The sequence below is a fragment of the Alosa pseudoharengus genome, unplaced genomic scaffold (assembly GCF_046254945.1).
Source record: "Alosa pseudoharengus isolate Yale_2024_CS ecotype anadromous, Long Island Sound unplaced genomic scaffold, YU_APseudo_1.1 YU_APseudo_1.1_scf_22, whole genome shotgun sequence".
Taxonomy (NCBI): Eukaryota; Metazoa; Chordata; class Actinopteri; order Clupeiformes; family Clupeidae; genus Alosa; species Alosa pseudoharengus.
The window spans coordinates 19,479,111-19,505,217 of NW_027468680.1; the positions used below are offsets into that span (position 1 = coordinate 19,479,111).

A 26,107-nucleotide genomic window follows, 5' to 3' on the forward strand; every position below is an offset into this window, starting at 1 on the left:
TCCAGGCAACAGTGACCCTGAGAGGGCAGGAGGCTCCAGCGGCTCCCAGGAGAAGCTGCTTCTGGAGGGGCCCGTCCCCACCGGCGACTCCCCCCGCGACTCCGGCTGCTACGAGAGCACCGAGCACCTGGAGAACGGTAACGACAGCCTGCCTCGCTCGTGAGCCCCACGTGACCTTTCGACCTTTGAGGCGGGTCACCTTGCCTCTGCAGCCGACGGCGACGACCTTCCGCTGACCTTCTCTGTGCTGCCGCCACTGCCGCATCTAGCTGTCACTCTCTCTCTCTCTCTCTCTCTTCTTTCCGAAGTCTCATTTTTTTCTGCCATTCTGTCATGTTTCCTCTGCTTTCATTTCTGCGATGGAGGAGGAGAGGAATCCCCCTCTTCTTCCACCCGTTCATCATCCAGACTCTGTGCTCCGTCTTTCATCTGCAAGCATGCCCACCTCTCAGCCCAGCTCTCCAGGGACCAGGAGGCTTGTAGAGAAGCGTAGAGCTCCAGCATCTTGGCTGTTTCGTAAAAGGGATATTTGGGGATTGGTGGACGGTTTGGGTTTGGGGCACTGGGGCGTTGGGGGTGTGGGCACTTGCTGACCTTTGTGATAGTGCTGAAGAACGCAAGTGACTAAAGAAACTATAGCGTGGGGGCGGGCGGGGCGGGGGGGGGGGGAGCGATAAACAAAAGACTTTGTACTTAACTTACTCATCGCCAGTACAATTTTGCTTGGATTTAGTCTTCATAACTCCCTAGTTCTCATGGTGCTTTTGTGAATGTCAGTGAGCCTCTGTGAAGAGTTGACATGTCTGTGTTTCATGCTTGTTCTTTTTCTTTCTAGATTATTTTTCTTTTTGCCATCTTTGTGTGTATATTTTTTTTTTCAAGTGGGAAATATTTATTCTTGCACAATATCCTATGATGTGCCTAAAAAAGATGTATGTTGACAGTATATGCAACCATTCAAAAGGAGATATATTTACTAAAAAATACAACTATACTGTACTTGTCCCATACAGGTGGGAGTTAGTTGAGTTAAGGGTTTGTTTTTAACAGCTACTGTTCAAGTATCTCCCAGTGCAAACACTAATTACCAGGAGCTGCCTGTTCTCAGCTGGTCAAACTGTATCAGAGACTGTCAGTAGTTGGACATTGGAACATACCATAAGACAGGACCCAGTTAGATCTGGAAGCTCTTGAGCACGCACTGAAGGGACCGGTGTTTATTGGGGGGTCAACAGTGCTGAGAGAGGTGTGCCTCATGTCATTTTTGGTTCGGAGAGTCTGTGGAATAAACTGCTATGTCCTTCATCTGTCTGGCCGCCTGCTTCTTTTGACCTCCTCAAATGGCTCCTGTGACAGTCACTCTTTAACTTAGACATGCTGCTGCACATCTATACTGTACTCCAAGTCATTTGCCATCCTACATCTGCTTTTTTCTGCACACCAGCATGCTCTTCTGGTCACAGCACACTTATTTTATGTTTTTTTTTTGTTTATTTAAGTTAAGTAAAAAGTTACTTTCTACTTAAAAGTTAAATTCTACTTGGATGCCTTTGATTAAGACAATTACATGTTTTGCACACAACTGCTTTTTTTCATAGGGAGGATCAAAAAGACATCTTACTTAAGCAGGTCTTCGTCAGGCTTCGAGTCTAGCCACCTCCCTTCCCCCGAGTCCCCCAGCCTCCCCCTTACCCACCTCAGCCTCATCCCTCCAGGGCAGGACCAGAGGCCCAACTCCCTCCCTCCCCGCACAGCCACCCTGCAGGGCTTGGTGGAGGACCACATGCTGGGAGCCCGCGCCCTCAGCCAGAGCTTGGACTCCATGGGCAGCCACGCCGCCCTGGGGTTCAGGAGGTGCTACCAGTCCCCCGAGGAGTTCCACCAGGAGAGAGAGCTCCAGGAAGAGCCGAGTGGCAGCACAGAGGAGCCGGATTCAACAGGGCCAACTGAAGTGAAAGAGCTGGAACCTCCATCTCCATGTGAGGAAGAGGAACCCGAACAGCTGACTGCGCCATGTGCGTCTGAAGCAGTGAAGCCGGTCCTGTTGTCTCTGCCTGATGCGTGTGATGCAGTGGTGGCCTCACCATCTCCAGGGCCCTCTGCATCTGAACCTAAAGAACCAAGTCAGTCCACTGAACCATGTTCATCTGCACCAGCAGAAGAGTCTGTCCAGTCTACTGCTCATGTAGGGTCTGACAAGGAGGAGTCAACACATGGCAGTGCAGCTGTAGTATCCGAATCCGACACACTGCCCTCTGCAAACTGTGTCTCTGAGCCAGCAGAGCCATCACAGCCAATTGTGTTTTGCTCTTCTAAACCAACACAAGCTAGTGCATCTCTTGCATGGGAAGCGGAAGAATCAACACGGTCAGCTGCAGCTTGTGCATCTCAAACAGATGAACCAACACATGATGGCACATCCCTTTCATGTGATGCTGAGCTGGCACATTCAATAGAGCCTTTTGAGTGTGAATCAACAGAAAGGATGCAGCCAAATGCTCCATACTTACCAGAAACAACTCAGCCATCACAGCCTGCAGTCCCTTGTGCTGTGGAGCTGGTTGGGGAAGGGCAGCAGTCTGAGACACTGACAGACATGCCCCGTCAATCAGCAGTAGAAGAGCAGTCTTTGAGCAGTCGGCCCCACAATCCTCAGAGCCCTGTGACACCTGAGCAGGTGGATGTCTCATCACCTGCCCAGGTCACCGTCTCCATGGAGGTCTGCCAGACTCGCGTCACAGTCACACCACCATCCAAGAAACCTGCTGTCCAGAGGGGCACCAAGCCCCCGATTCCTGCTAAACCCAAAGACTATTTGCCCAGCAGCAGGAGCTCAATACAGCCACCAGCCAGGGACCATCAGCAGGTTCCTGCCGCTCACCTCACCACTGTCCATTCCAGTCCATCGGAGGATCCCACCACTGCTACCCAGAGCACCACCCTGAGCTCCGGGGCGTCTGAGAACCTCAACCCGGCCGTGAAACCGCCCCGCCCTCCTCGGCCACCCCGCACCCCTGAACCTCCAGCACACAGGAAGCTCCAAGGGGCAGGAAGGAAGGGCACGCAGGGCAACATGGGATACCTGGAGGCCCTTGTGGAGGAGAAGCTGGCAGTGGAGGGGATCTGCCTCTCTGAGGAGCCTTACTCTGACAAGGTACAGGGATATACAAAATGAAACAATGTTGCTTCATTTCATTTGATAGAAAATAATTTGCCGACCTTAACAACATTTATTTCCAAGCATGGAGATGTGTTAATATGGAGGACTCAAGTAAATTGAATGAAAACAGTGAAGAATTGTTTACTATATTGTGAGCAGCAATTACATTACAAACATTACCAATACTATTATTAATCCTCACAGTGTTTATGGATGGTCTTCATTGTGGTCATGTGTGGTCTTCATTCCCTGCAGCACGGCCGTTGTGGGATCCCCCTCACTCTGGTCCAGAGGTATTCGGAGGAGCTCAGCGAGGCTCTGGGGGACACAGCCAGGGTCATGGAGCAGATCAGAGTCCAGCAGCTTCACAAGGAACACCGCATGGCTGTAAGAGACACTTCATATAGCCATGCACTTTTCTTAACTGTGACTCTGATAAATGAATGTAAAAGAAGGGGGTCTCAAAAGAATGAGGCTGATAGAGCTGCAGAACATGTTATTCTGCTACAGACTATAGACACAAAGATTACGTGTTGTAAATTGAATGAGACAATAAGCCTGGATCAGTCAAACATTTAAGAAATGTCTCTTAGAGAGAGGGTTAGAGCGGTTTATAAATACAATTGTCTACTGCAGTTGGTATCTGTAAATCACGTTAGTGTCAGCTAAATGCATAAATACGACTAAATAAATCCAGATGAAAACGCCTTCTGAGATCATCTTGTTCCAGTTTGTGGTTGTAAGGGGCAGACACAGAGACAATATTTAGTGTTGAGTGTGATTATAGCTGTGAATGTTTGGTTAATGCGTCAGCCTGCATATAACAAGTCCCATGCCCACCCAGCAGAACTGAACCAGACCATTACCTCAGCTTCATGTTTTCACCCTGATTCTTTCAGCTGAACATCTCACATGTTTCTTTTATCAGCTCCTGATGAGTTTCTCTCCCCTGTCTCTTCCCTCCTCCAGATCCCATCCAAGGGGCTGTCCCTGGTGTGTCCCATGAAGTAGCTATCAGGATTACCTGCTGCCTCTCGGGGTGTAGGCCTGAGAGTTCAGCACAGAGGCTCCCTTAACTGGATCCCTCTCACTCAAATAGACCTTTCAGTGATGCTGTGTTCACCTAACGCTACCCAACAAATAACTGCCAGCATCCACACCACTGCCAGAATGATATAGTTCCTCCAGACTCAGAACTTCATGTATATGGCTCAATTAAGGCAGTGAGTAATGTCTATGAGATTATTTTGAACATCTTTAAAATCCTTCCTGCACATCTTCTTCCTGGTTATCGTCTGACCCCCATGGACGGCAGATATGGCCAGAGATGGATGTTTAGGCATTTTTTAAGTGAGATTATGGTCAGAATGGTCTCAAGTTGAACTGTTGATAAATACAGTTTGTGTTGACGATGTGAGGAGTTCCCCAGAAGACTGACTGATTTGCCCTGGCAGGGGGGTGCTCTTTAAGAGAAACATACTGTTCATTGAGGTGACTGGTGCAAGCAAAGATGTGTTCTTGTTTCCAGTTAAGGACACTTTTTTTCCATAGCACTTGTGAAAGGAAGAATGCTTTCCCCATTGACAGTCAAGAGGAAGTGATGACTGAGTGTATGTTAATATTCGACACCTGACTAACCATGGCATAGAGCATTAAAATTTTTCTAAATCATTGAGAGACTTTTCATAAATGTTCAACATGTGTAAATGTTGCATATTTAACCACTGTATTTGTGCAGTTTTAGGAAGAGGTGGTATCAATTGCTGCATTTGTTTTAGAATGTGTTAGCCAAATTTGTAGTGTAGGCTATACCTTTTTCCTTGACTGTCCAGTGTTTAAGTGACTGCAGACCATAATAAACCTGAATTGTATTTGATAGTAGCATACATGCCTTTTGTAGCTATCTGAGAGCCTAAATGAATTCAACATCTATATGAAAAATATGGAAAAGAAATATAGTTTCAAGATGTGCTACGTTACACAATCAGAATAGTTGAATAAATTAAAAAGATGCAGTCAGGACACAGATAACTTATTTATTTTGTATACATCACACCAATACAAGTAGGCTGATTGTTGTTAATGCATTATTTTGATCTACAGTTGTTTATAATTTAGCATCTCCATTTTTATGACAAATAGATGCTGTGACATATCTCTGTCTGAATCATCAAGTCAATTACAAATAAAAGCTATTATGAAGCATTGTCTAATTATTGTTTGTATAACCTTGCGTAACCTTTGGCTACAGATGGACTCTGATTTATTTTTTATTTTTTAAGGCCAACGTTGTACCTGACCTTATGACATACAGTAGCCTAGATCACATCTGTGACTTCTGAACAACCAGAAACGTTTGCCTCACAGCAACATCTGGTATGAAACATACCCATTTTTATTAACAAGATCAGGCGTAGGTAGGCGACACATGTTCAGTCGGCTTCAAAAGTCCTGAAGGCTCTTCTTGACAGAAGTCCAGGTGAGAACTCGCCTACTTCGCCAGAAGGTGTCTCCCTTTCTCCAGGCGAGTCAAAAGTTGTGCGCTTTGAGTCATCTGGTTTATCCACTGGGATTTGAAACTCGACACCGCCACATCGCTTTTGAATAGTGAATGATGAAGGAACTTTTCAGTTTCTCAAACCGAGAGCAACCGCTTACCGTGGTTGACCGTCAGGTTAGATGTCATTCAGTTTCAACGGACAGTAGGCCTAGGTGCGTTGATGTCGGCGAAAAATCTCCGGCGCTTTCGAATGGGGACCATCACTGACTACGACTCCAAATGATTATGATATGATGAAGAATATAGGCAACAATCAAATTCATAAACATCAAGCAAACCACAACCGAGGGAAGAACAAGAGGGGTAACTGGCTGGCCGTTATTTTGTTCCGAATCTCACGGCGCGACTTCGGCTTCTGCTTGACAGCACTATTCCTGTTCTGTTTGGGTTCACTTGTTTGGCAACTAAACGGCGGCCCTCCAAACCTTCTCCAAGACATCCGCTATTATTTCGGTAAGAATAAACTTAATATTTATTTAATTTGATTAACTGCTCATAATTCTAGCCTATCTTTGTTATGAAACTTGCCAGCTCCAGTGGGCCGCGGTGCCCCCTTCGAAGTGACGAAATCACGTTTTATTGAATAAAGGATCGTTTGTGTTGGGGACTGTAGGTACACGTAGCCTAGGCTATACGCGCAGAATATTTAATATTTTTAGCTCTGCACAGTAGACCTCAGGTGGGCTACGAGGAAGAGTTTGGCTGTAAGCTACTAGCCTAGTACTTCAGAGATATGTTAGGCCACCACAAATAAGGTATTATGCACGACTTTCCGTTTTCTTCACCTGAGAAACAAGAGAAAAAGGTGGTGAGTGGGGAATCAGACAAAAGTTTTCAGTGTTAAGCTCTTCTTAAACTCAGATAAGCTCTTAACTCAGATAGTTTCCTAATTCATCAAATGACATAATAGACCAGCAAATATTTATTATTTTAATAGTAGGCCTAGGTTAAAGAAAACAAGCATTGTGCAAGCATTGTGATTTGTATTAGATAACCTAGGTTATTAGCCTAGTAGTAGTCTACCAAGTAGGTCCAGTCGGCTGTTGCCTTCTTGCATTACCATCCACACAGAAAACTAAACATGTATCATAATGGAACTCTATATCTTGTTTACTAAAAAGTGATTATAACAATCTGTTTAGGTAGCTGATATTTTCCACAATTACCTCATAAATGCAAGGAGTGTCAGTACAGATGGAACAGCACCACAGTGGAAACACTGTGTGGTTAGGAAAGCTGCCTACCTAATTTACAGCTAAACATAGACCTACCATTCAAAACAATCTTTTGATTTCAGTTCTAATTAATCCTGAGCCTAGGAAACAACATAATTTATACAATATATATTACAGTGGCCTACCATTGACCATGCAAAATGATTCAGGCCTTCTTTAGCCCAGAATGTAGAGATGTGCAGCATCACCACAGATCAGACTTGACATAAGGTGTTTCAACAGTTCCTCTCTTTCAACTGTGCTCAGTCTACCCTAATCAACAGTAAAACCAAGTCTGCGCTTGTGAAGGATGAATTCCTCTTAGCTGAAGTTCAGTGGGATCAGGGCAATCACAACAACTGAATTGCATTATACACTTAAAACTCTAAGGTGCCATCAGTTTACACACACCTCCCAGCATGCGTTCTGAGTTTAGGTGTAAACAGCTGTGTATGTTCTGGACTCCCTGGTCAACCAGTGGCTTCAACTCACCAAACACATCTGGTTTCATCAAAGCACTACATCAGTTTGTCCCTAAATAACCTAGCCTGGGTTCTGTCCATGTCTGTGGCCCCTCATGGACAAACCCTTGGTCAACCTTAGCTGTCAGTAGCCTGAAGTACACACAAGACCTCTCCTAGTGACCACTACCGCACACTGCCTCTGTGTGTACTATATCACTGTAGGGAGAATCTGTTAAGCATTTAATTGAGTCCATACTTGTTTCACAGAATGTGATGGTGGTGTTACTTGTAGCATGTTTGTGAATCATTTTGCATTACAGTTTGCCTTTTGAAGTGCAAACACCATCTGCGTTGTGCACCACTAAAATCAGTTACTGATGTGTTGGTTCATTCAATTGGTATGTAATGGATTTTTTATGATCCTTTGAACAGAACAGAGTAGAAATGTGTACCAGTGAGTCATAATCACCCGATATGAACTCCATTCTTTTGACGGAGTCAGTGGAGCACCTGCAGTCTCCTTCCATTAGTGCGCTTAACACCAATAAAAAAACAGCACTAGATTTTGTATTCCATGTCAGATTCCATTCTTCTGCATAATTCACCCATAGCGGCCAGCCAAAGCATGTGGCGTGTAAACCAGATCAGAGCTCATTTCCTGTTGGTCTCAGGCAGTCTCCAGATAAAAAGTGAACTCTCTGTCTTCGGCCTCAGATCCAGTAATGATTTCATTTAGAGCTGTGCCTTTGGAAAAGTCTCCACTGACCCATGGAAAAATCCAGCCTGGCCGACAGGCTGGACCCCCCCCCCCCCCCCCCAATCCCACCCCTTGTAGGAAAGCTGAATGATATTATATAATACAGCCACTCAGAGTAGAGAGAGCCCCCCTCACACACACTCAAACACGCACGCACACGCACACGCACACGCACACAAACACAAACACACTCACACACATCTGAACTCCCAACCGGCTTAAATCAGAATCATGAGGATTCATTCCTCTCAGATCCGCCACCCAAATATCTTACTTGTGAAAATCAACAAGTCGGTATTAAGGAACCACTGAGAGTCTTTGGCAAAACAACACTGCCTTCGCACTGTCCTCTGTCTAATGCCCTGCCCTGTCTGATATAGAGGGGTAGGGGTAAGTGAAGGCTGGAGCTCAGTGACCCCAGCATGGGTCTGCCCTGCGTGGGCTGTTGATGAAGGCAGGGCTTTAGGGTAAGCCCCCTCTCTACCTGCAGACTCTAGCCTGACAGAGGTGCTCTGTGGGGCCCCTAACCCTATGATGCATACCAGCCAGGGCACAGTGGAGAAAACTCTCTACAGTGAAGGTAAAAGGCCAGAAGTTCAGCTCAGGCAAGATCTCATGTGTTTATGAGAGCAAGATGTGCCAGGTTCTTTTTGAATTACCTCACACTGTTGGAATTATTAATAAAAACAGTCACACCTCTCAAAACAGTCACATTTTCATACTCGCTAAATTGATGCATATATGACAGCACTTGTATGATAAAAAATACTAATTTGATTTGTTCAATTGATTGTTTGGTGACTCTTTTTTGTTTGTTTGTTTTTATTTGTCTTAGAAAACAAAGATAGAGATTTTTTAAGCAAGGTGAGGTGGATTCCTGAGCCTTGCTGACTACATTCCCAAGGCCACTGCTGGTTAATAATACTACACGGCTGGGTAGTCCTCCAAATTCTTCTTCCAGAGCCCTGGCCAGTACACATACAACTATTCTTTCAGTAGCTTAAGAGATAGGGATGATGTTATTATAATGCTATTTCAGGAGAAGCATTCTTAGTTGATATGGAATCTAGGTATGTTTGGTCAGTCAGACACAGGAAAGATCAGAATGCTATCATCAGCATGGTGTTCTTTCCACACAAATGATTTTGAAACCAGTGGGCATCCCTGTGTAGTTTTTGGCTTTGTGTGGACAGAATAAACTTGTCTCCCGGTGAGGTGAAGGAAAGATCATATATAATGACTTTGTGGACTATATCTCAGCCTTTGTGCATCTCTGTGTCTACAACAAATTTCTCCCGCAGAGATATGAATATGAATAAAATGCTAATAACATTTGGAAATTGTTATGTTTGGTTTACGTCTTTGTGAGCCAGAACAAATGTTTTGCTTTGGTTGGTGCGTTGTGATGCGAGTCTCTTAAAAACACATTATGATGAGCCTCTGGGGTGGCTTCTAAGCATGAGATAACTGTCAACTCCTCCCTCACAGGACAATCAACGTTTACAGATGATCATGGACCCGTAGCCCCCAAAGTAAGTGCCTCATCACTCATATTATTTAAAAATGTGAACATCGTTCTCTGGCTGGCTTTTTGCCGAACTCTCTTTGCACAATTGTTCAAATATCTTTCTGCTACACCACAAGGTCATATTGTCTTACTACAGACCTAACTTCACTACAGGTTGTTGTTTTTTTGGCATGTTTATCAATTGATATCAGTCACTCCAGGGTTGCAGTGGATGCTTGGTTGCATGACTCATTTCTAACCTCTTCAGTATCGGTCCACTTCTGTGGACCAGTATCGCTTGACACCGTAGGCCCAGTGGCACTGTGATAGTGGTGACCCTAGATCTGGTATCCAAGTGGCCTGTGCACCTTTCACCCTCATGGACTTGTAACCCTATCATGGGTGTGTTGTATTGCAGGTGCTGCCGTTCCCCAGCAGGGTGGTGTACAACCGCGTGGGGAAGTGTGGCAGTCGCACCATCGTCCTGCTGCTGCGCATTCTGGCTGACCGACACCAGTTCACTCTGGTCTCCTCAGACATCCACAACAAGACCAGACTGACCAAACATGAGCAGGTACACACATCAGTTCTAGCACAGTGGAATCCATTTTTTTATCCTATCTGAGGGATCTGAATCTCTTTCATAGTGGCACAGGCTAGCATAGACGGCAGGCACAGCTAGTGTACTAGCTAATACCCAAACTGGCTCATTCAGTCTGATCCCCTAATCCTCCTCAAGTGTAATTGGCTCATTCATTCTATCACTCTCCACCTCAAGCTGATGTAGTGAGCGTTCTGGCACATGATGGCTGCTGGCCATCACCCAGGTTGGTGCTACACATTGGTGGTGGTATATGGTTCTCCCTCCACTGTAAAGCTCTTTGAGTGCCTTGATAAGGGTCTATATAAATGCAAGTTGTTGTAGAAAGGTTTTGTATGTAAGACCATAAAAACAAAAAGGTTATCTGTCTTATTTCACATCTTCCATCATTCTGTGTGACTTTGAGGTGTAAGAGTATAACATGTCTGTAATATGTCTTTGGTTTGGTTTGGTTTTAGGCGACTCTCATGAGGAACATCACCGAGATACCACAGCCGTTCCTGTACACTCGACATGTACACTTTCTCAACTTCACCAGGTTATCCAGAGATTTTTCAATCATTGACAGCTCTTGAGGTTTTCTGTGACTGTCCTCTAAAATATTTATTTCATTTCCTTTAATCATGCTAAAGTTTAGACATTTGGTATTCTACAGGTATTGTATTGTAGTCTGCTTTGTTGACATTGGAGCTCACAACTAAACGCTCAGGCCTGTATTGTACAGGTTCAGGATAGATGAGCCGGTGTACATCAACATCATCAGAGACCCAATCAACCGCTTCCTGTCCAACTACTTCTTCCGGCGCTTTGGGGACTGGCGTGGCGAGGAGAACCACCTGGTACGGACACCTGGGATGAAGGATGAGGAGAGATATCTGGTGAGTCTTCCTGGCCTCGCAACCGCACAAAGACCATCTAGATGGCCTAGAGAATTTACTGACCAGTAGTTGTCTTTCCATCTCACTGTTCTACATATATGCAGAGGCAGATAAACCCTAAGCTTTGCCTCCAGCACATTCATAGATTTTGTCGATGGCTTTTACAGGAGATGGGACATATGCCATCATTGTTAGTATTGGGTTAGTGGTGAAGTACTGTAAGATCAAAATGCTCCACTCCACAGTCGGTTGCTCTTGCATCTCGGTTGCTTTTTTATTTTTAATTTAGCCTTGAGGATGAATGTAATCCCTGTTGCTCATGTCAAAAAATATTTCTATTATTATGTTTACTTGTTGGCTTCATTCAAATTGCTTGGAAATCTCTGAAAGCCATCACCACAAATGATCTGGTACTCTGACGACAAGGGGTTCCTGTGATGTTTCTCATATAGATGGTATTCATGTCCCAGGAGTCTTTTTCTGGAGCCTGCTTGTGTTTGCTTTGGGCAGGAAATAGTCCTGTGGCAGCTCCTGGGCTGAATGCCTCCATACATCACATGCTCAGCTGCTGCACCCCCTTGTGGTGATGTGTAGAATTACACAGCAAGCTCATGTTCATATATTATAATAGCAGTCTGCCTTAAGTATGCTATGTTTAGGCAAAGGCAAGGCCTTTTGGACAAGACCAAGGGATTCTACATGCATATTGAACATTTTGCACCAGAAGAAGCATAAGGCGATGTAAGGCTAATGGGCCAAGAATTCATTATGTAGAACCTGTGATGATTCCAATACGAAAGTCTGTTCAATTCAGCAGGTTTCAGCAACTCTAACAAGCATTAATTGAAACCTCTGTGCTAACACCGTCTCCATCTTTCCTGTCTCAGGACATCAACACCTGTATCCTGGAAAACTACCCCGAGTGCTCCAACCCCCGCCTCTTCTACATCATCCCGTACTTCTGTGGACAACATCCGCAATGCAGGTGAGACTCGTACACAAATCCTCCCCTAACACCTGACTCTCAGGTTAGAGTCAGGCATCGGCCCCTGTGTCTTCAGACCCCTCGCCAAGCTGTCTGAGACCTTTCCGTGCCAAAGTCCTCTCCACTGCCAGAGCCACCCTCAGCCAAAACTCATGAGTGGCGCCTTATATTTAGTGACTGTTAATTAGAAGGTCAATAAAACCGAATTTACCCCCGGAGATTTATCACCTGGGTGAGCCGAAGTTGTTTGAATTTATTTCGGTTGCTGGGGCATCTGAGGTGAGTGGAAGATTTGCGCCACAGCTTGCACTGCAGACAGTACTGTGAAATCAGCTCATCCACAGCAGCTTTTGTCCGACAGAAATACTTTTCATGGAGGCTCGAACAGATTTTTACAGTCTAGCGTTTTACCAAGGTTTAACATATTATTGAGAAACATTAAATATTTACGCAATTCACAGGTTTTGGTTGTTCTGTAATAGATTCCCCTGCTTCTTGGACGGAAAAAACATTGTGCCTTTGTTGCTTGTTGCTAGGGAGCCGAGCGAGTGGGCTCTGGAGAAGGCCAAGCAGAATGTTCTGGAACACTACCTGCTGGTGGGAGTCCTGGAGGAGCTGGAGGACGTGCTTCTGCTGCTGGAACGCCTCCTGCCGCACTTCTTCTTTGACGTGCTCAACATCTACAAGAGTCCTGGTGGGTCCTCCTCTCCAGTCCTACCCCACCCTCATCCCAGAGACTAAGAGCAGGATGTCTCAACATTTTTAAGAGTGTGTTTAAAAGTTGTGAAATCTGTGGAAATGTACCACACAGTTACCACAAAGTACTGATTTATTTAATTTGTGCTCTATTACCTTTTCCTGTTTAGATAATATGTTGAAATTGAAATTTCCAGAGAACGGTCTTAACTCTCTCTCACACACACACATCTCTCTCTTACTCTTCTCTCACCTTCTTGTCTCATCTCTAGAGTATAAGAAGCTGGGCAACCTGACAGGGACCGTTCGCAAGCACACTCCGAGCCTGGAGGCCCTGCAGGTGCTGTACCAGCGCATGGAGTACGAGTACATCTTTTACAACTTCATACGAGACCTGTTCCACCTCACCAAGAGGAAGATCGGACTGCGGTCCGGGCCACGACCCTCACGCCACCATTACAACCCTGCCCCCAGAGCACACGCAGACGAGCAGGACGATGACGACGCAGGACACAACTGAGATAAGCAGTCCAGAGGACCAATTCAAGAACCCTCGGACTAACCAATCAGACAATCAGAGGGAACCGTTCAGACATACGTGGAAGAACACATTTTCAAATACACCAGACAAATTGTTCTTTGTTCTGCTGTTTTGGATGGGTTTGTTTTTGCAGACATGCTGGCCTTGTCATTAGTAATAATGCACTGCTTTGATTTCTGCCTTAGCTTGTTATCCAGTGACATCAGAATAGGGCCTTCACTAGGGAGAAAGAACAGAGGTCGCTCCAGCTGTAACTGGATGCTAAAACTGTTTACGCTGTAGTCAGAATTCCTTCTCGAGTTCATCAGGGGATGAGGAAAATAGGGAAGAGCTGAAAAACAACATTTCCAGATGGTCTCCAAAACAGAACTGGCTTTTAGGTGAACAGTGCTAAATCTTTTAAAACCCTACTTCAGAAAAAACTTCTGTAGAGTTATTAACAGCAGTTGTCATTTAGCAGTTCAGAATGTCTTGTCTGTGGCTTGAATTAAAGGTTAATTGACCAAAATGAGGTAAATGTTTTTAAGTGACAGTATTATTATTAACTTATTATGAAGAGAAGGGGGGTAGAAAGGAGTCAGAAAAAAAGATGACTTTCCTGAAATAATTTTGCAACCATATGAACCCTTTTCACCTGTAAATATTTTGTCTCTCTGAAATCAATGGCACTGGTGAATGTGTTGCCTTCACTTTGTTTTGGTAACATGTCCCCTTTCTCCTCTACTGGCATGTCAGTACTGGAGGAGAGATGGGAGACTTACAATTCGCTCTTTGTTTCCCACTTTGGCTTTTGCCATGTGCAGTTGGATCGCTTATATGAGTCATACATGTCTGGTCATTCATGTCAACTCCAACACAGACTTCCCATTGAATGCAGTAAGGAACGCCTGGATTTAATTGCTAACTGTGGCCAAAACCAATAGATCAGTCAGTGTTAATATATTGCATGTAATCTTTCTATGTCACCTTTCACCTGAAAGGGGGAAAAAACAGGGCAGCTGAAAGTGCAGCTTTGAGAAAACTGGTCATCAAATTGCTGTTGGAATTTATCCCGTAAACGTATGATTTGTGTAAAATACAAATGTAAATTATTGATTTTCAGTTATTTTTCATATTTTCATATTGATAGGAAATTACATGTACAACTGGGGGATTGTGTTAGCAAATAGCAATGTGAACAAATAAATGTGATTTGCTTAGTTGAGGGTACAATGTGAAATAAAGGAATGTGACATCTGCTTGGTGTTAAAGAACATTTATTGAAATAAATCACAATTCCTTTTTAACATTCCTTTAAATCGTTTTGATTAGAAAAGTGTAGATTATCTGGTCAAACAGTTTAATACATTTATTATATTTTGACAAATATTCTATGAAAGATTTAGGAATTAGCATTAAACAGTATTTGTATGTTTACATCTGTTTACCTAGTTACCATTCGCACAGCCGAGTCCGTTCTGTTCACAGCTTGGCCATGGGGGGATGCTGCAGCAGAGACTGTCTCACCAGCCCCAGGGCATCCAGGGCCGTGCCCCATGCCAGTGTGACCCCATTGCCCCCGTGGCCGTAGTTGTGCACCAGCGGCACCTCCCGGCCCCCTGCTATTCTCAGCCGCTCCACCTCCACCCGTGGGCTCTCCCTCCCCGGCCGCAGGCCAACCCACTCCCCCACCACCTTCCCACCGTGAAGGGCCGGCTCCAGCCGAAAGCAGCGCTCCAGGATGCCCTCCCTGTCGCCCACGTCCACCTCTAGACGCCAATCTCCAGCCTGCCGCGTTCCCCCCAATGTAACGCTGTTCACCCCCGGGTAGATGTAGGTGTGGCCATCCCCATCACGGACAAAGTTCTTCACCCAGGGGGCGTGGAACTTGAGAATCTGCCCACGAATGGGGTGCATCTTTGCATCCCCCACCAGGGAGTGAGCTCCTAGTCCCGAACAGTTCACAATGACATCATAGGTGTCAGCCAGGCGCTGGAGATCAGAGACCTTCCCATACAGGATCTTACCGCCAGCTTTGCCAAATCTGCACAAGAGAGTTGCGATAATTTGTTCCAATCCCTTTAAGAATCAAACTGAAAAAGATAAACTGATTGATGTAAATGTCAAACCAATGGTGCAGAGGATACAGCTAATGACCATAATGAGCAGCGTGTGTAACAAGGTTTGGGAGAGAACATTAATCTGCATGAAAAGGTAACCCGCCACTTGGGGATTCTCTCTGAGGTAGAGCCCGTACCTCTTCTCCAGCCAGGGCAGGTAAGTGGTGCACTCACACTTGATTGTAGTGAATGCCTGCCCAAACTTGTGATCAGGGAATCTCTTCAACTCACGGTCGCTTAAGAAGCGGAAGCCGAGGACATGCTCTGCCCAGAATGGCCTCTTATCAGCGGGCACCTCCTTGAAGACCTGACACCTTTTTAAGACATGACTGAGATTATAAAACCACTCCCTAAATGATTATACTGCCTGTAAATTATCCACCAAGTGGTACGTTTCCACAAGACAAAGGCTATAAGCATTTCAGCATTATGGTTATGGGATGGGCAGACGCCTTTGTCCAAAGCGACATACAAATACAAAACAATATAATACTTACATTTAATGTATTTACATGCCCCTAAGGTTAATAGTATATAAATCACTGAAAGTGCCATTTCTTATCTGTTAAAGTGTATGCTGTACTTTGCAGAATGTTTTGAAGGTACAACGATGTTGATGACAGGAATTCTTAATTTAAAGGTGCTATAGACAACATAAACCTTTAAAGGAGCACATTTATAACCTTATTATCTTGGACTGCGGAAGCATACAAAAGAAGATGAGAATTGTCTGCTGACCAACCCTGAGCTCAGGATGACTCCTGTCTCACCACTCTCGGAGGACTGGGCGATGGCCAGCAGGTGATCAAAGCTTTCCTTGAACCACCGCTGTTGCCGCTCCAGAGGAATATCTGTCAAGAGAAACATCATAGACCCCTATTCACATTCAAGGTATGTGGAATCTAATTTAAAAAAATGTGGCATCTAGTTTAAAAAAAAAATAGCACTGGACAACAGCTGCTGGGAAAGGTTGCACAGAAAACCCTTGACCCTCCAAATATTTGCTACCTGGAAACTGAGAAGCGAACAAGATCCCAGCGGCTCCATCACTGGTGGTGTCAGGGGTGAAGCGCTCACTGATGACGGTCACTGAGCAGTGGGGGAGGGTCTCTGCAATGCATACCGCGGTGGATAGGCCCACCACTCCTGCCCCTACAACCACAACTTTCACTGACTGCATTGTGGTGTCCAACTGACTCTTGGAAGACTCGGCATTTACTAATATTCTGCCACCATCTGGTGGATTGAGGAACTGTGAAAATAAATGTAGTAGGATAGTGCGATCAAATGGTGTTCAATCATGAAGACATGCCATAACTGTCATGCTATGGAAGGCAATATATAAATGCCTGAATTAAATCTACAGAATCGTATAAATTGAGATCAAGGCCTACGTTTATGCAAATCAAGCATGACTTGCAACTTATTCATGAACTCTGGCTGTACAAAGTTCAATTGTGTAACCAGGCTGTTTATACGATAGCAAGAGGCTGCAGACCACTGTCGGTCATAACTGGCTACGATCCGACTGGTGACGTTACTCTCCATAGGCTTACACACATGATTTCACACTTGTGGTTCAGTCAATTTTCCTTCGAAATATAGGTCATATGACCATGGCTGGCTGGCTGGCCGACAAGTTAAAAGAAACGAATCATACTAGCAAGCACAATTTACCTTACACGTTATGGGAAGGGATGAAATTGGGTAAACACTGTTTCAAGGTGCGCACCGTGCGTAAAATTACGCGCCACAGTCAAATATGTTTTGGTATAGTGCAATGCAAACATGGAAATGCATACAGAGCAATAGCACGGAAATGGCAAACATACAACTTAAATTTAAGACCCAGAATTGTTTACAGATGGGCCACAGAACTACTACTGCTACTATGTCGCGGGAATCGTGCCTAAAACCTTCCGACCGTCCATCTGATCAACCAACCGATCGACCAACCGAACGTCATACATACCACCCGCCTTACTTACATGTATCAGAATAATTGCCTTTTTATAAGCAGCCTACATATACCTACATGAACTTACACGTATCCAACATGTGCCCAGAATTGTTGCAACATGTACTTATTCTGTTGGAACATGATGGATACATGTAGGCTTGTGTTGGAACATGAATACATGTAGGAACACTGTACAATGTTGAAATTTCATTAAATGAACATTCATTAGTCTATTTGTGTCGTTATTAGTGACAAGCTATTGCTATTGTTGCTTAAACTATTACGCGTAATAACCTTCGGCAAAACAGGACTATAACCAATTATCTGCGAGATATGAGAAATGCCATAGGCTAGGCTGGCCTTACCACATTTTCTCTTTCTTACATCAATACGTTATGGAAGCATATGAGCCCACTTCAAATCTCCAAATATGTGATTATGTATCCTAGCCTATAGGCTAAGTTTAACAACGTTTTATGGACAATATCCCTCGGAGTGCAATTTGAATAGATTTTGCTGTGCTGTGCTATGTTGACACTAATAAAGATACGTTTATAAGTAGGCTAACAAATGAAAAGTGTTTTCAGCTGAAATGGCATGAAGGCTATATGTGGACCGCCTGGACCTTTGAGCAAAACATCAGCAGACAGAGCAGCCCTCAGTGTAGCAATGCAGACTGCTTGGGGGGACCTGCTTATCCAACTATGGGTCGCCAGTCGAACTGACAGGCTTATCATAAATTCGCATTTATTTCAATTTGGCTATAGGCTACGATTAAAGTTCCTATGGTTCACAACTAGGCCTACTCGCAATATGCTATCGACACTAGTTAACCACAATTTGTAGCCCTATTGGTCATGTTAAGCGTTACCTGCAATGTGAAACTAAAATCTAAGACAGTAGAAAATTATGTTTTTATTTTAATTAAGTCTTTAAACATAATTAAAATAAAAACATAATTTTCTACTGTCTTAGATTTTAGAAAAAATAGACAAAATGCACCAAAAACAAAAACTCCGGAGAGGTAGCTACACATTTGTTGTTGCATGATAAAGCAATGAACGTGCTGGTACTAGGTAGCCTAATCTACATATTTTATTATCCCAATTCCTAACTATAGGCCTCCCTTATTTGGTTTACTGACTAGACATTGTTGAAGAAACACAATAATCTGTATTTCAGTATCTAAGTAGGATAAAGTAGGGATACCTCCCTGAAATGACCTTTTGCAGGTTGGGATGCCTGTTATATCACAAAACGTTTGTGCAGCATACGCTTTTAAGAAAGGCTGATCTCTAATAATGGCAACGAGGAAAGACATTACACGTCCAATTGATTATTATATGTTCACGTAGCGTTTCAAACAAACGGCAGGTAACTGCAATTATGGATGTATGGACATTTGCGTAAAAAAGGTTGAGAACCACTAATCTACAGTAGCCTACATGCAAAATTCCCTGAATATTAGTGCAAATTCCCTCTTGTTAAGACATTAAGAATGAAATTGCACAAAATGATAAATCGCCTCACTAAACCTCTCCCCGTGTCAGTATATCTCTCCTCCTATGGCGTGTGATTGTAGGCCTGGTTTTTAAGCTAAGCAGCAGCGATGGTCTTGGCCGAGTGGAAGGGAGACCTACGGTTAAACCATAGCGATCTTGCTACTCAATGTTTTTCTAAGGTTGGCTAATATTACTATGTTACAAAGGCAGTGACATATTAGACTATGGCTAGTTGGCCACCGCTTGTTAACCCATTCGTTTCAGGCTTTGCAGCCCACTGTGCATTTGTTTTAATTCGTCAGTATATATCATAGCAAACAATACAGTCTGAACGTACCAGAGAAATGGTACAGCCCAATGGGGGTGAGGGTTTGAAAATCGTATTTAATTCGATTATATCCTGAATTCTTGGTATGTGATGGTAATACTACATTTAATTACATGCAATATTGGATAACATTATTTTTTTTCAGTACCCCCCAAACTATTATTTTCATCCCTTTTGGGGGGGCCAAGTCTCATCTAGGGGGGTCGGACCCCCCCAATACCCCCCGTAATTCGAAAATGTTTTCATTTGTTCAGTTAAACTCTTGTTCAGTTAAAATATATCATTTCATTAACTTTTCTTGATATTCATGACAGGTTCAATTTAAAGAGATGGTGGTCCAACACGGCGGACCACAAGTAGCACGCCACCGGCAGCATAGGCTACCACCAGCGGTCCGCCATCTGATTTTGCTATCTGGATAAGTCATGGCTGCAATCTGGGGTATAGGAGTTGGAACCTCGCATTATTTTGGTTTTATGACCGTGCGATGACTTCTTATGACGGCATTACCTATTTGAGGCATAGGCTGCTGTAGCCTATCTGCAGAATGTCCCTTGCGTTACTGCTGCAGACTCATCTGTCCTGACGGGATCCGACTCTGGGAGTCACTTGAGAAAATCCTGTAACAACTCAGTTTTCAGGAGCATGGCCAGGCATAATGCGCTCCATAGACAACCACCTCACTCTGAAGCACCGAGGTGAAGTTAGTTTGATATTCGGATATTCGACAGATATATTCTCTTTTTTTATGCGGCTGGTTTCACCCCGTGTTTGCAGACAGTGTAGGCTACAAACAGATGACCTGTCTACTTGCTCCCAGCCGACCTACTTAGGGACCGTCTATAAAGTACCTTCTGAATTAATAGGGGACCATTCCTTATTGGAAATACCAGAGCCATATAAAGGTAGAGTTGCGACAACTCCATTGACGCTAATGTTCCATTTTTTTCCAACAATGGCAGCTAATGGAAGCCTTAATAGTTCCCGGAAGTTAACAATTAATAATAGCAGCAGTGCAGTTACAGCAGTAGACTGTTTGTAGCCAACATTTCAGACTCAGATTTACATTCCTTTGCCTCATCTGAATAATAGTAATAATAACACTAATAGTAGTAAAGTAATAGTAGGCTAGCTAATAGCCTAATTATAATAATAAACGATTTATGTATCGACTATGACTTTTCTGCTGCTCAGTCTTTATCAGTTCCTCATCAAATAAATTAAAAGAGGCTAAAAGCCCAATAAATGTGCCACACGTAATAGCCGAATATAAGATAACCCTTGCCTATCCCATTTCAATTTGGCAGCACTACACCACCACGAACAAGCTGTCATTGCGTTTTTGCGTTATAGGCCTACAACTTTTATGACGTGACGTTTGAGAGAGTTTTTTCCGGTTCCGGGTTGCTGTTGGTGAAAGACACGTTCGTATCATTCGGAGTTGGTAAATAAAAAGCTTTACTGTACAGTGAATGTAGAGTGGAGAGCGAGGATTCAGTCGGTGCGAAATGCCAGGTGGACGTCAGCGCAAACGGAAACTGACTCCGTGTCGGGTGGATGGCAACAGCTGGGCTGTGAATGGTCAGGAGATGGAGGAAGGAAGTGACGGAGTAGGAAGTGAGACAGGAGAGTTGGGGAGCACTGGAGAGTTGGAAGACAGCGAGGTTAACGAAGAGTGGAATACTAATCAAAGTAAAAAGAAAAAGAATAATACATCTGATTGTGGTGAAAGTGCTTCTTTAAAAGATGGTGGGGAACAATATAAGGTATTTGTTAAGTTGGGAAAAGAAGGTACTACGTTCAGAGAATGGAATCCGATACAACTTACAAAAGGTCTAAGTAAAGAAATTGGAGAGGTAAGGAGCGCAAAAATATTAAGAAATGGACAATTACTGGTGTTTTGTAAAAGCGAAGAACAACTCAAAAAAGCAGTTAAATGCATACAATTCATGGTAAACTAGTGCAATGTTCAAAGGCTAATGACAGAAAGTTAGTCAGAGGAGTCATTACTGGTATTCCGGTAAATGTACAGACAGATGCTATAATAACAAACATTAAGCACGTTAAAGTATGTGAAGCTAAAAGACTCAAAACGAAGAGGTTTGGAGATATTTGCGACAGCCTATCAGTCATGCTAACGTTTGAGGGGGAAACATTGCCAGAAAAGGTTTTTGTTGGATTTATGAGCTATGTGGTTAAATTGTACATCCCTCCACCACTTCGATGTTATAAGTGTCAACGGTTTGGGCATATAGCGGCTGTGTGCAAAGGTAAGAAGAGGTGTAGTAAGTGTGGAGGAGATCATGATTATGATAAATGTGACAAAGTTCGCAATCAATGCTGTAACTGTGGAGGGGAGCACAGTGCAGCATATCAGGGCTGTGAATTTAGTAAAAGATCCAAAGAGGTACAACGAATTAAGGTAACCGAAGGCATTAGTTACTCTGAAGCAGTAAAGCTGGTCCCCAGAGTGGATGTAATACAAAAACAAAATGAGGGTATTGGAAATGACACAATAAATGAAGAGGATGGAAAGACTGGGAAGGACAATTTAGTTGTCAGCAAACATGACTTTGTGATTTTTATGGTTGAAATTATCAATTGTTCCGCACAGACCACAAGTCGTACTGAAAGGATCAAAATTATTGTGAAAGCAGCTGAAAAATACTTGGGGATAAAAGGAATGGTTTGGGAAGCAGTTAGGGATAACTTAAGTACAGACAATCAGTCTACCCAGCACAATGCTGGTGTAGATTAAATGGTGGTAAATGTAGGCATACTACAATGGAATGCTAGAAGTTTGATAGCAAATGGCCAAGAATTTAAGAAATATTTAGATGAGATAAAAGAGAAGCCTAATATAATATGTATACAAGAAACATGGTTGAAACCAGAGTTAGATTTTATTATTAAGGGATACTCAGCAGTTAGAAGAGATAGAGGGAATGGTAGAGGGGGAGGATTAGTAACATTCATACAAAATGGTTTAAGCTATGAAATTATAACTGTAAATGATAAGAATGAATCAATTACGATAAGGATATGGACTAGTAAAGGTTCTATAGATGTAATAAATTATTATAATCCTTGTGGAAAAATAGAGGGTAGTATCTTGGAAAATATTGTGGGATCACCAATTAGTGAGGTAATATGGTGTGGGGATTTTAATGCTCACAATATGTTATGGGGAAGCAACAATACAGATGCAAATGGTTTAGTTTTAGAAGGATATATTGATGACAAATGTTTGGTATGTCTTAACAATGGTGAGGGAACACGGTTTAACAGTACAAATAATACTGAATCAGTACTTGATTTAACTTTTGTGTCTAGTGTAATAGCAGGTATTAGTACATGGAGTGTAGATAAGGAAACAACAATAGGTAGTGATCACTTCCCTATTCTAGTTAAAGTGGGATCAGGGATGTGTCAAGACAGGATTAAAAATATTCCAAGGTGGAAAATAGAGAATGCGAATTGGGAATATTTTCAGATTATATGTGCAGTAAAATGTCTTAAACTTAATAAGATTAAAGAAATAGAAATAAATGAGTTTAATAATGCATTAGTAAATGAAATTATATTGTCAGCTGAGGAAACAATACCTAAAAGTAAAGGAAATAGGAAATGTAAGAATGTACCATGGTGGAATGATGAGTGCAGTAAAGCAGTTAAAGCAAGAAATAAAGCTTTTAAATATGTTAAGAAATGTCATTCTCAGGATGCTTTGATAGAGTATAAAAGAAAGCAGGCAGTAGTTAGAAAGACGATTAAGACACAAAAGCGCAAATTTTGGAGGGAATTTTGTAATAGCATAGGAAGGGATGTGAAGTTATCTGATATATGGGGAATGATAAGGAGGATGGGAGGAGTTAAAAGGAATTATGAATTACCTGTATTAAAAAGTGGTGATAAAGTGGCAGTTACTAATTTAGAAAAGGCTGAGGTTTTAGCTCAGACATTTAGGAAAGTACATAGTTCTGAGAACCTCACTAAGGAAGCACAAGTGAACAGAAGTAGAGTGTTAGAAAATTTCCCAGATGTATTAGAAAAGAAAGGATATTCAGGAAATCCATTAGACGTACCTTTAAATATGTTTGAGTTGAAAAAAGCAGTCCTTAATGCAAAACAAACTACTCCAGGAAAAGACATGGTATGTTACAAAATGGTAGCAAATATGACAGATGAGACACTTGAAATAGTAAAATTTTTAAATAAAATTTGGGAAATTGGTCAGCTTCCATCAGTATGGAAACATGCCATTATAATACCTATTCTAAAGCCAGGGAAAAACCCATCTGACCCGTCTAGTTATAGACCAATTGCTTTAACATCGCAGCTGTGTAAAATAATGGAAAAAATAATTACAGTTAGAATGACCCATTATTTAGAAAGCAATGACCTTTTCTCTCCATATCAGAGTGGGTTTCGTAAAGGGCGAAATACAATGGATTCATTATTATGTTTAGAATCAGATATAAGGAAAGCACAGACTAATAGGGAGATGGTAATAGCAGTATTTTTTGACGTTGAGAAAGCGTATGATATGCTTTGGAAAGAAGGGTTATTAGTTAAATTACAACAATTGGGTATTGGTGGTAAAGTATACAATTGGATTTTGGATTTTTTGTTTAAAAGGAAAATACAGGTAAGAGTAGGAGCAGAATTCTCTGAGGTATACACCGTTGAGAATGGAACTCCACAGGGTAGTGTATGTAGCCCATTGTTATTCAACATTATGATTAATGACATATTCTCAAATATTGACCAGAAAATTGGGAAATCCCTGTATGCTGATGACGGAGCATTATGGTTTAGAGGCCGTAATGAATCTTATGTTAAATCAAAAATGCAAGATGCAATTAATGAAGTGGAAAAATGGGCAAATAAATGGGGATTTAAATTATCTGTGTCTAAAACACAAGTCATATGTTTTTCAAAAAAGCATAAGATTACTCCTGTATCTTTAAAACTGTACAGTCAACCTCTTGAGCAAATGAGAACTATAAGGTTTCTTGGGATGTGGTTTGATGAAAAATTGACATGGAAGACTCATCTGGAAAAAATGGTTAATAAATGTAAAAAGATTGTTAATATCCTACGATGTCTATCAGGACAAGCATGGGGTGCAAGCAGGGCATCTTTGCAAAATATATATTGGGCACTAATGAGAGCTGTTTTTGATTATGGAAGTATAGCATATATGTCATCAGCAGAGTCTAATACCAAAGTATTGGATGTCATGCAAGCTCAAGCTCTTAGGATATGTAGTGGCTCTTTTAAAACATCTCCAGTGTCTTCTATGCAAGTGGAAATGGGAGAGATGCCTTTGAGGATCAGAAGGGTACAACTGATGTTAGCATACTGGGTTAATGTGAAGGGACAAGGTGATAGCCACCCAGCTAAAGCTATCTTAAAAGACTGCTGGGAACATAGTAAGTCCAATTACAGAAGTTTTGGGTGGATTGGCGATGTGAAAGCTGAGAATATAGGGTTACATAAGTTACAGTACTGTCCAACGGTTTCAGTCCCTCCTATTCCTCCATGGTTTTTCCCTATACCAGATGTAGATTTAGGCATTCACAAGGAAATTAAAAATAAATCAAAGGAAGTAGCAGTGAGGGATATTGTTAAATATTATCTTAATGTGCATTTTTCTGAGTATATATTCATATTTACAGATGGTTCCAAGGATCCAAAGACAGGACATGCTGGGTCAGCAGTATATATTCCAAAGAAAGGGGTAATATGTCAGGAAAGGCTAACAGATCATTTGTCAGTATACACAACAGAGCTAGTTGCAATTTTGTTGGCCTTGGAATGGGTAGAGGGGAATGATTTAAATAATTCAGTGATTATATCTGATAGTTATTCAGCTTTAGAAAGCATGAAAACTGGGAAATCTATAAGAAATTATATAATTAATAACATTTATATGGTTTTGTATAAGTTAAATGCAAAGGATTTAAAAATCAGGTTTCTTTGGGTACCTGCACATGTTGGAGTGAAAGGGAATGAGGAGGTTGATAAGCTTGCAAAACAAACACTGAAACTCAATAAAATATTACAAGTCCCATTTAGCAAATCTGAAGCTAAAATGTTCATTAAAACATATGCAAGATCAACATGGCAGGAATATTGGGTGGATCAGGACAAAGGGAGACATTTATATAATATCCAACCAGAAGTGGATATAGGAAGGACAGAGTGTAGGAGTAGAAGAGAGGAAAGTATAATTACAAGGTTAAGAATAGGACACACAGGACTTAATTCTTCACTGAAGATAATAGGGAAACATCCAACAGGGAAATGTCAACATTGCAGTCATTTAGAAACTGTAGAACATATTTTATTTCATTGCCCAAAGTACAGCCAAGAAAGAAATCAGCTTGCTCAGTCTCTCAGAATGGTCAAACAGAATAATTTTACAATGCAAGGTTTACTTGGGAAATCATCTAGCAATATATATCATTTTGTTATGAAATTTCTGAGAGACACAGACTTAGCCAAAAGGATTTAATCTATTTGTTTTCTTTTCTATTTATTTGTTTATTTAATTATTTTTCCTTTTTATTTCTTTTATTTCCTTCTTAATCTATATATTCATTTAGTTAAGTTCCAATATCTCTTGATTCACACTCCAGCCCAGTCGGTGGCGGTAATGCACCGTTAAGTTGGTTTGCCAACCGCCATAAAACTCAAAAGAAGAAGAAGAAGAAGAAGAATGTAGAGTGACTGATGGCAGCAAAATCAGATGGTTATTTGAAGGATCTCAAAGATTTAGATCCATTGACTATGGATAAAGATAATGTGATGTTCTGGGAAGAAGTTAGGAGAAAGCAGGTAAGACTGAGA

The 26,107-nt window shown here is 42.3% G+C and overlaps 3 protein-coding genes across 9 annotated transcripts in view; 2 read left to right on the forward strand and 1 right to left on the reverse strand.

The window, feature by feature from the left end:
- sash1b (SAM and SH3 domain containing 1b) overlaps positions 1-5,373 on the forward strand; it is an 83,416-nt gene extending 78,043 nt beyond the window's left edge. For all 5 annotated transcript variants that reach the window (XM_076299239.1, XM_076299238.1, XM_076299241.1 and 2 more), the window contains 4 exons: positions 6-137; positions 1,599-3,154; positions 3,416-3,547; positions 4,130-5,373. In XM_076299239.1, the coding sequence (XP_076155354.1) occupies positions 6-137; positions 1,599-3,154; positions 3,416-3,547; positions 4,130-4,171 (1,862 nt within the window). In that variant the 3' untranslated portion in view covers positions 4,172-5,373. The remainder of the gene's footprint in view (positions 1-5; positions 138-1,598; positions 3,155-3,415; positions 3,548-4,129) is intronic.
- Positions 5,374-5,629: 256 nt separating this feature from the next.
- Positions 5,630-14,563, forward strand: LOC143138830 (uronyl 2-sulfotransferase). Its single transcript, XM_076299243.1, has 8 exons — positions 5,630-6,173; positions 9,644-9,687; positions 10,081-10,236; positions 10,722-10,801; positions 10,988-11,141; positions 12,029-12,126; positions 12,663-12,820; positions 13,095-14,563. The coding sequence occupies exons 1-8, from the start codon at positions 5,951-5,953 to the stop codon at positions 13,340-13,342; spliced, it is 1,161 nt and encodes a 386-aa protein (XP_076155358.1). The 5' UTR covers positions 5,630-5,950; the 3' UTR covers positions 13,343-14,563.
- Positions 14,564-14,697: 134 nt separating this feature from the next.
- ddo (D-aspartate oxidase) lies at positions 14,698-21,269 on the reverse strand. 3 transcript variants are annotated; one of them, XM_076299244.1, is made up of 5 exons: positions 20,720-21,269; positions 16,471-16,714; positions 16,205-16,313; positions 15,600-15,776; positions 14,698-15,386 (listed from the first exon to the last, which is right to left on the reverse strand). In XM_076299244.1, the coding sequence occupies exons 2-5, from the start codon at positions 16,640-16,642 to the stop codon at positions 14,825-14,827; spliced, it is 1,020 nt and encodes a 339-aa protein (XP_076155359.1). In that variant the 5' UTR covers positions 16,643-16,714; positions 20,720-21,269; the 3' UTR covers positions 14,698-14,824. The 3 variants fall into 3 exon arrangements, with proteins under 3 accessions (XP_076155359.1, XP_076155361.1, XP_076155360.1); XM_076299246.1 differs by lacking the exon at positions 20,720-21,269 and adding an exon at positions 19,763-20,194; XM_076299245.1 differs by lacking the exon at positions 20,720-21,269 and having other exon boundaries at positions 16,471-18,266.
- Positions 21,270-26,107: the final 4,838 nt, after the last annotated feature.

What these genes read in the sequence shown, in the direction of transcription:
- LOC143138830 (XM_076299243.1), top strand. Translation starts at nt 5,951, where the DNA reads ATGATGAAGAATATAGGCAACAATCAAATTCATAAACATCAAGCAAAC. An exon ending in GGACAACATCCGCAATGCAG is followed by an intron (nt 12,127 to 12,662) that starts GTGAGACTCGTA and finishes GCTTGTTGCTAG; the next exon opens with GGAGCCGAGCGAGTGGGCTC. An exon ending in CAACATCTACAAGAGTCCTG is followed by an intron (nt 12,821 to 13,094) that starts GTGGGTCCTCCT and finishes TCTCATCTCTAG; the next exon opens with AGTATAAGAAGCTGGGCAAC.
- ddo (XM_076299244.1), bottom strand. Translation starts at nt 16,642, where the DNA reads ATGCAGTCAGTGAAAGTTGTGGTTGTAGGGGCAGGAGTGGTGGGCCTA. An exon ending in GTTCGCTTCTCAGTTTCCAG is followed by an intron (nt 16,314 to 16,470) that starts GTAGCAAATATT and finishes TTCTCTTGACAG; the next exon opens with ATATTCCTCTGGAGCGGCAA. An exon ending in CTGCCCTGGCTGGAGAAGAG is followed by an intron (nt 15,387 to 15,599) that starts GTACGGGCTCTA and finishes TCTCTTGTGCAG; the next exon opens with ATTTGGCAAAGCTGGCGGTA.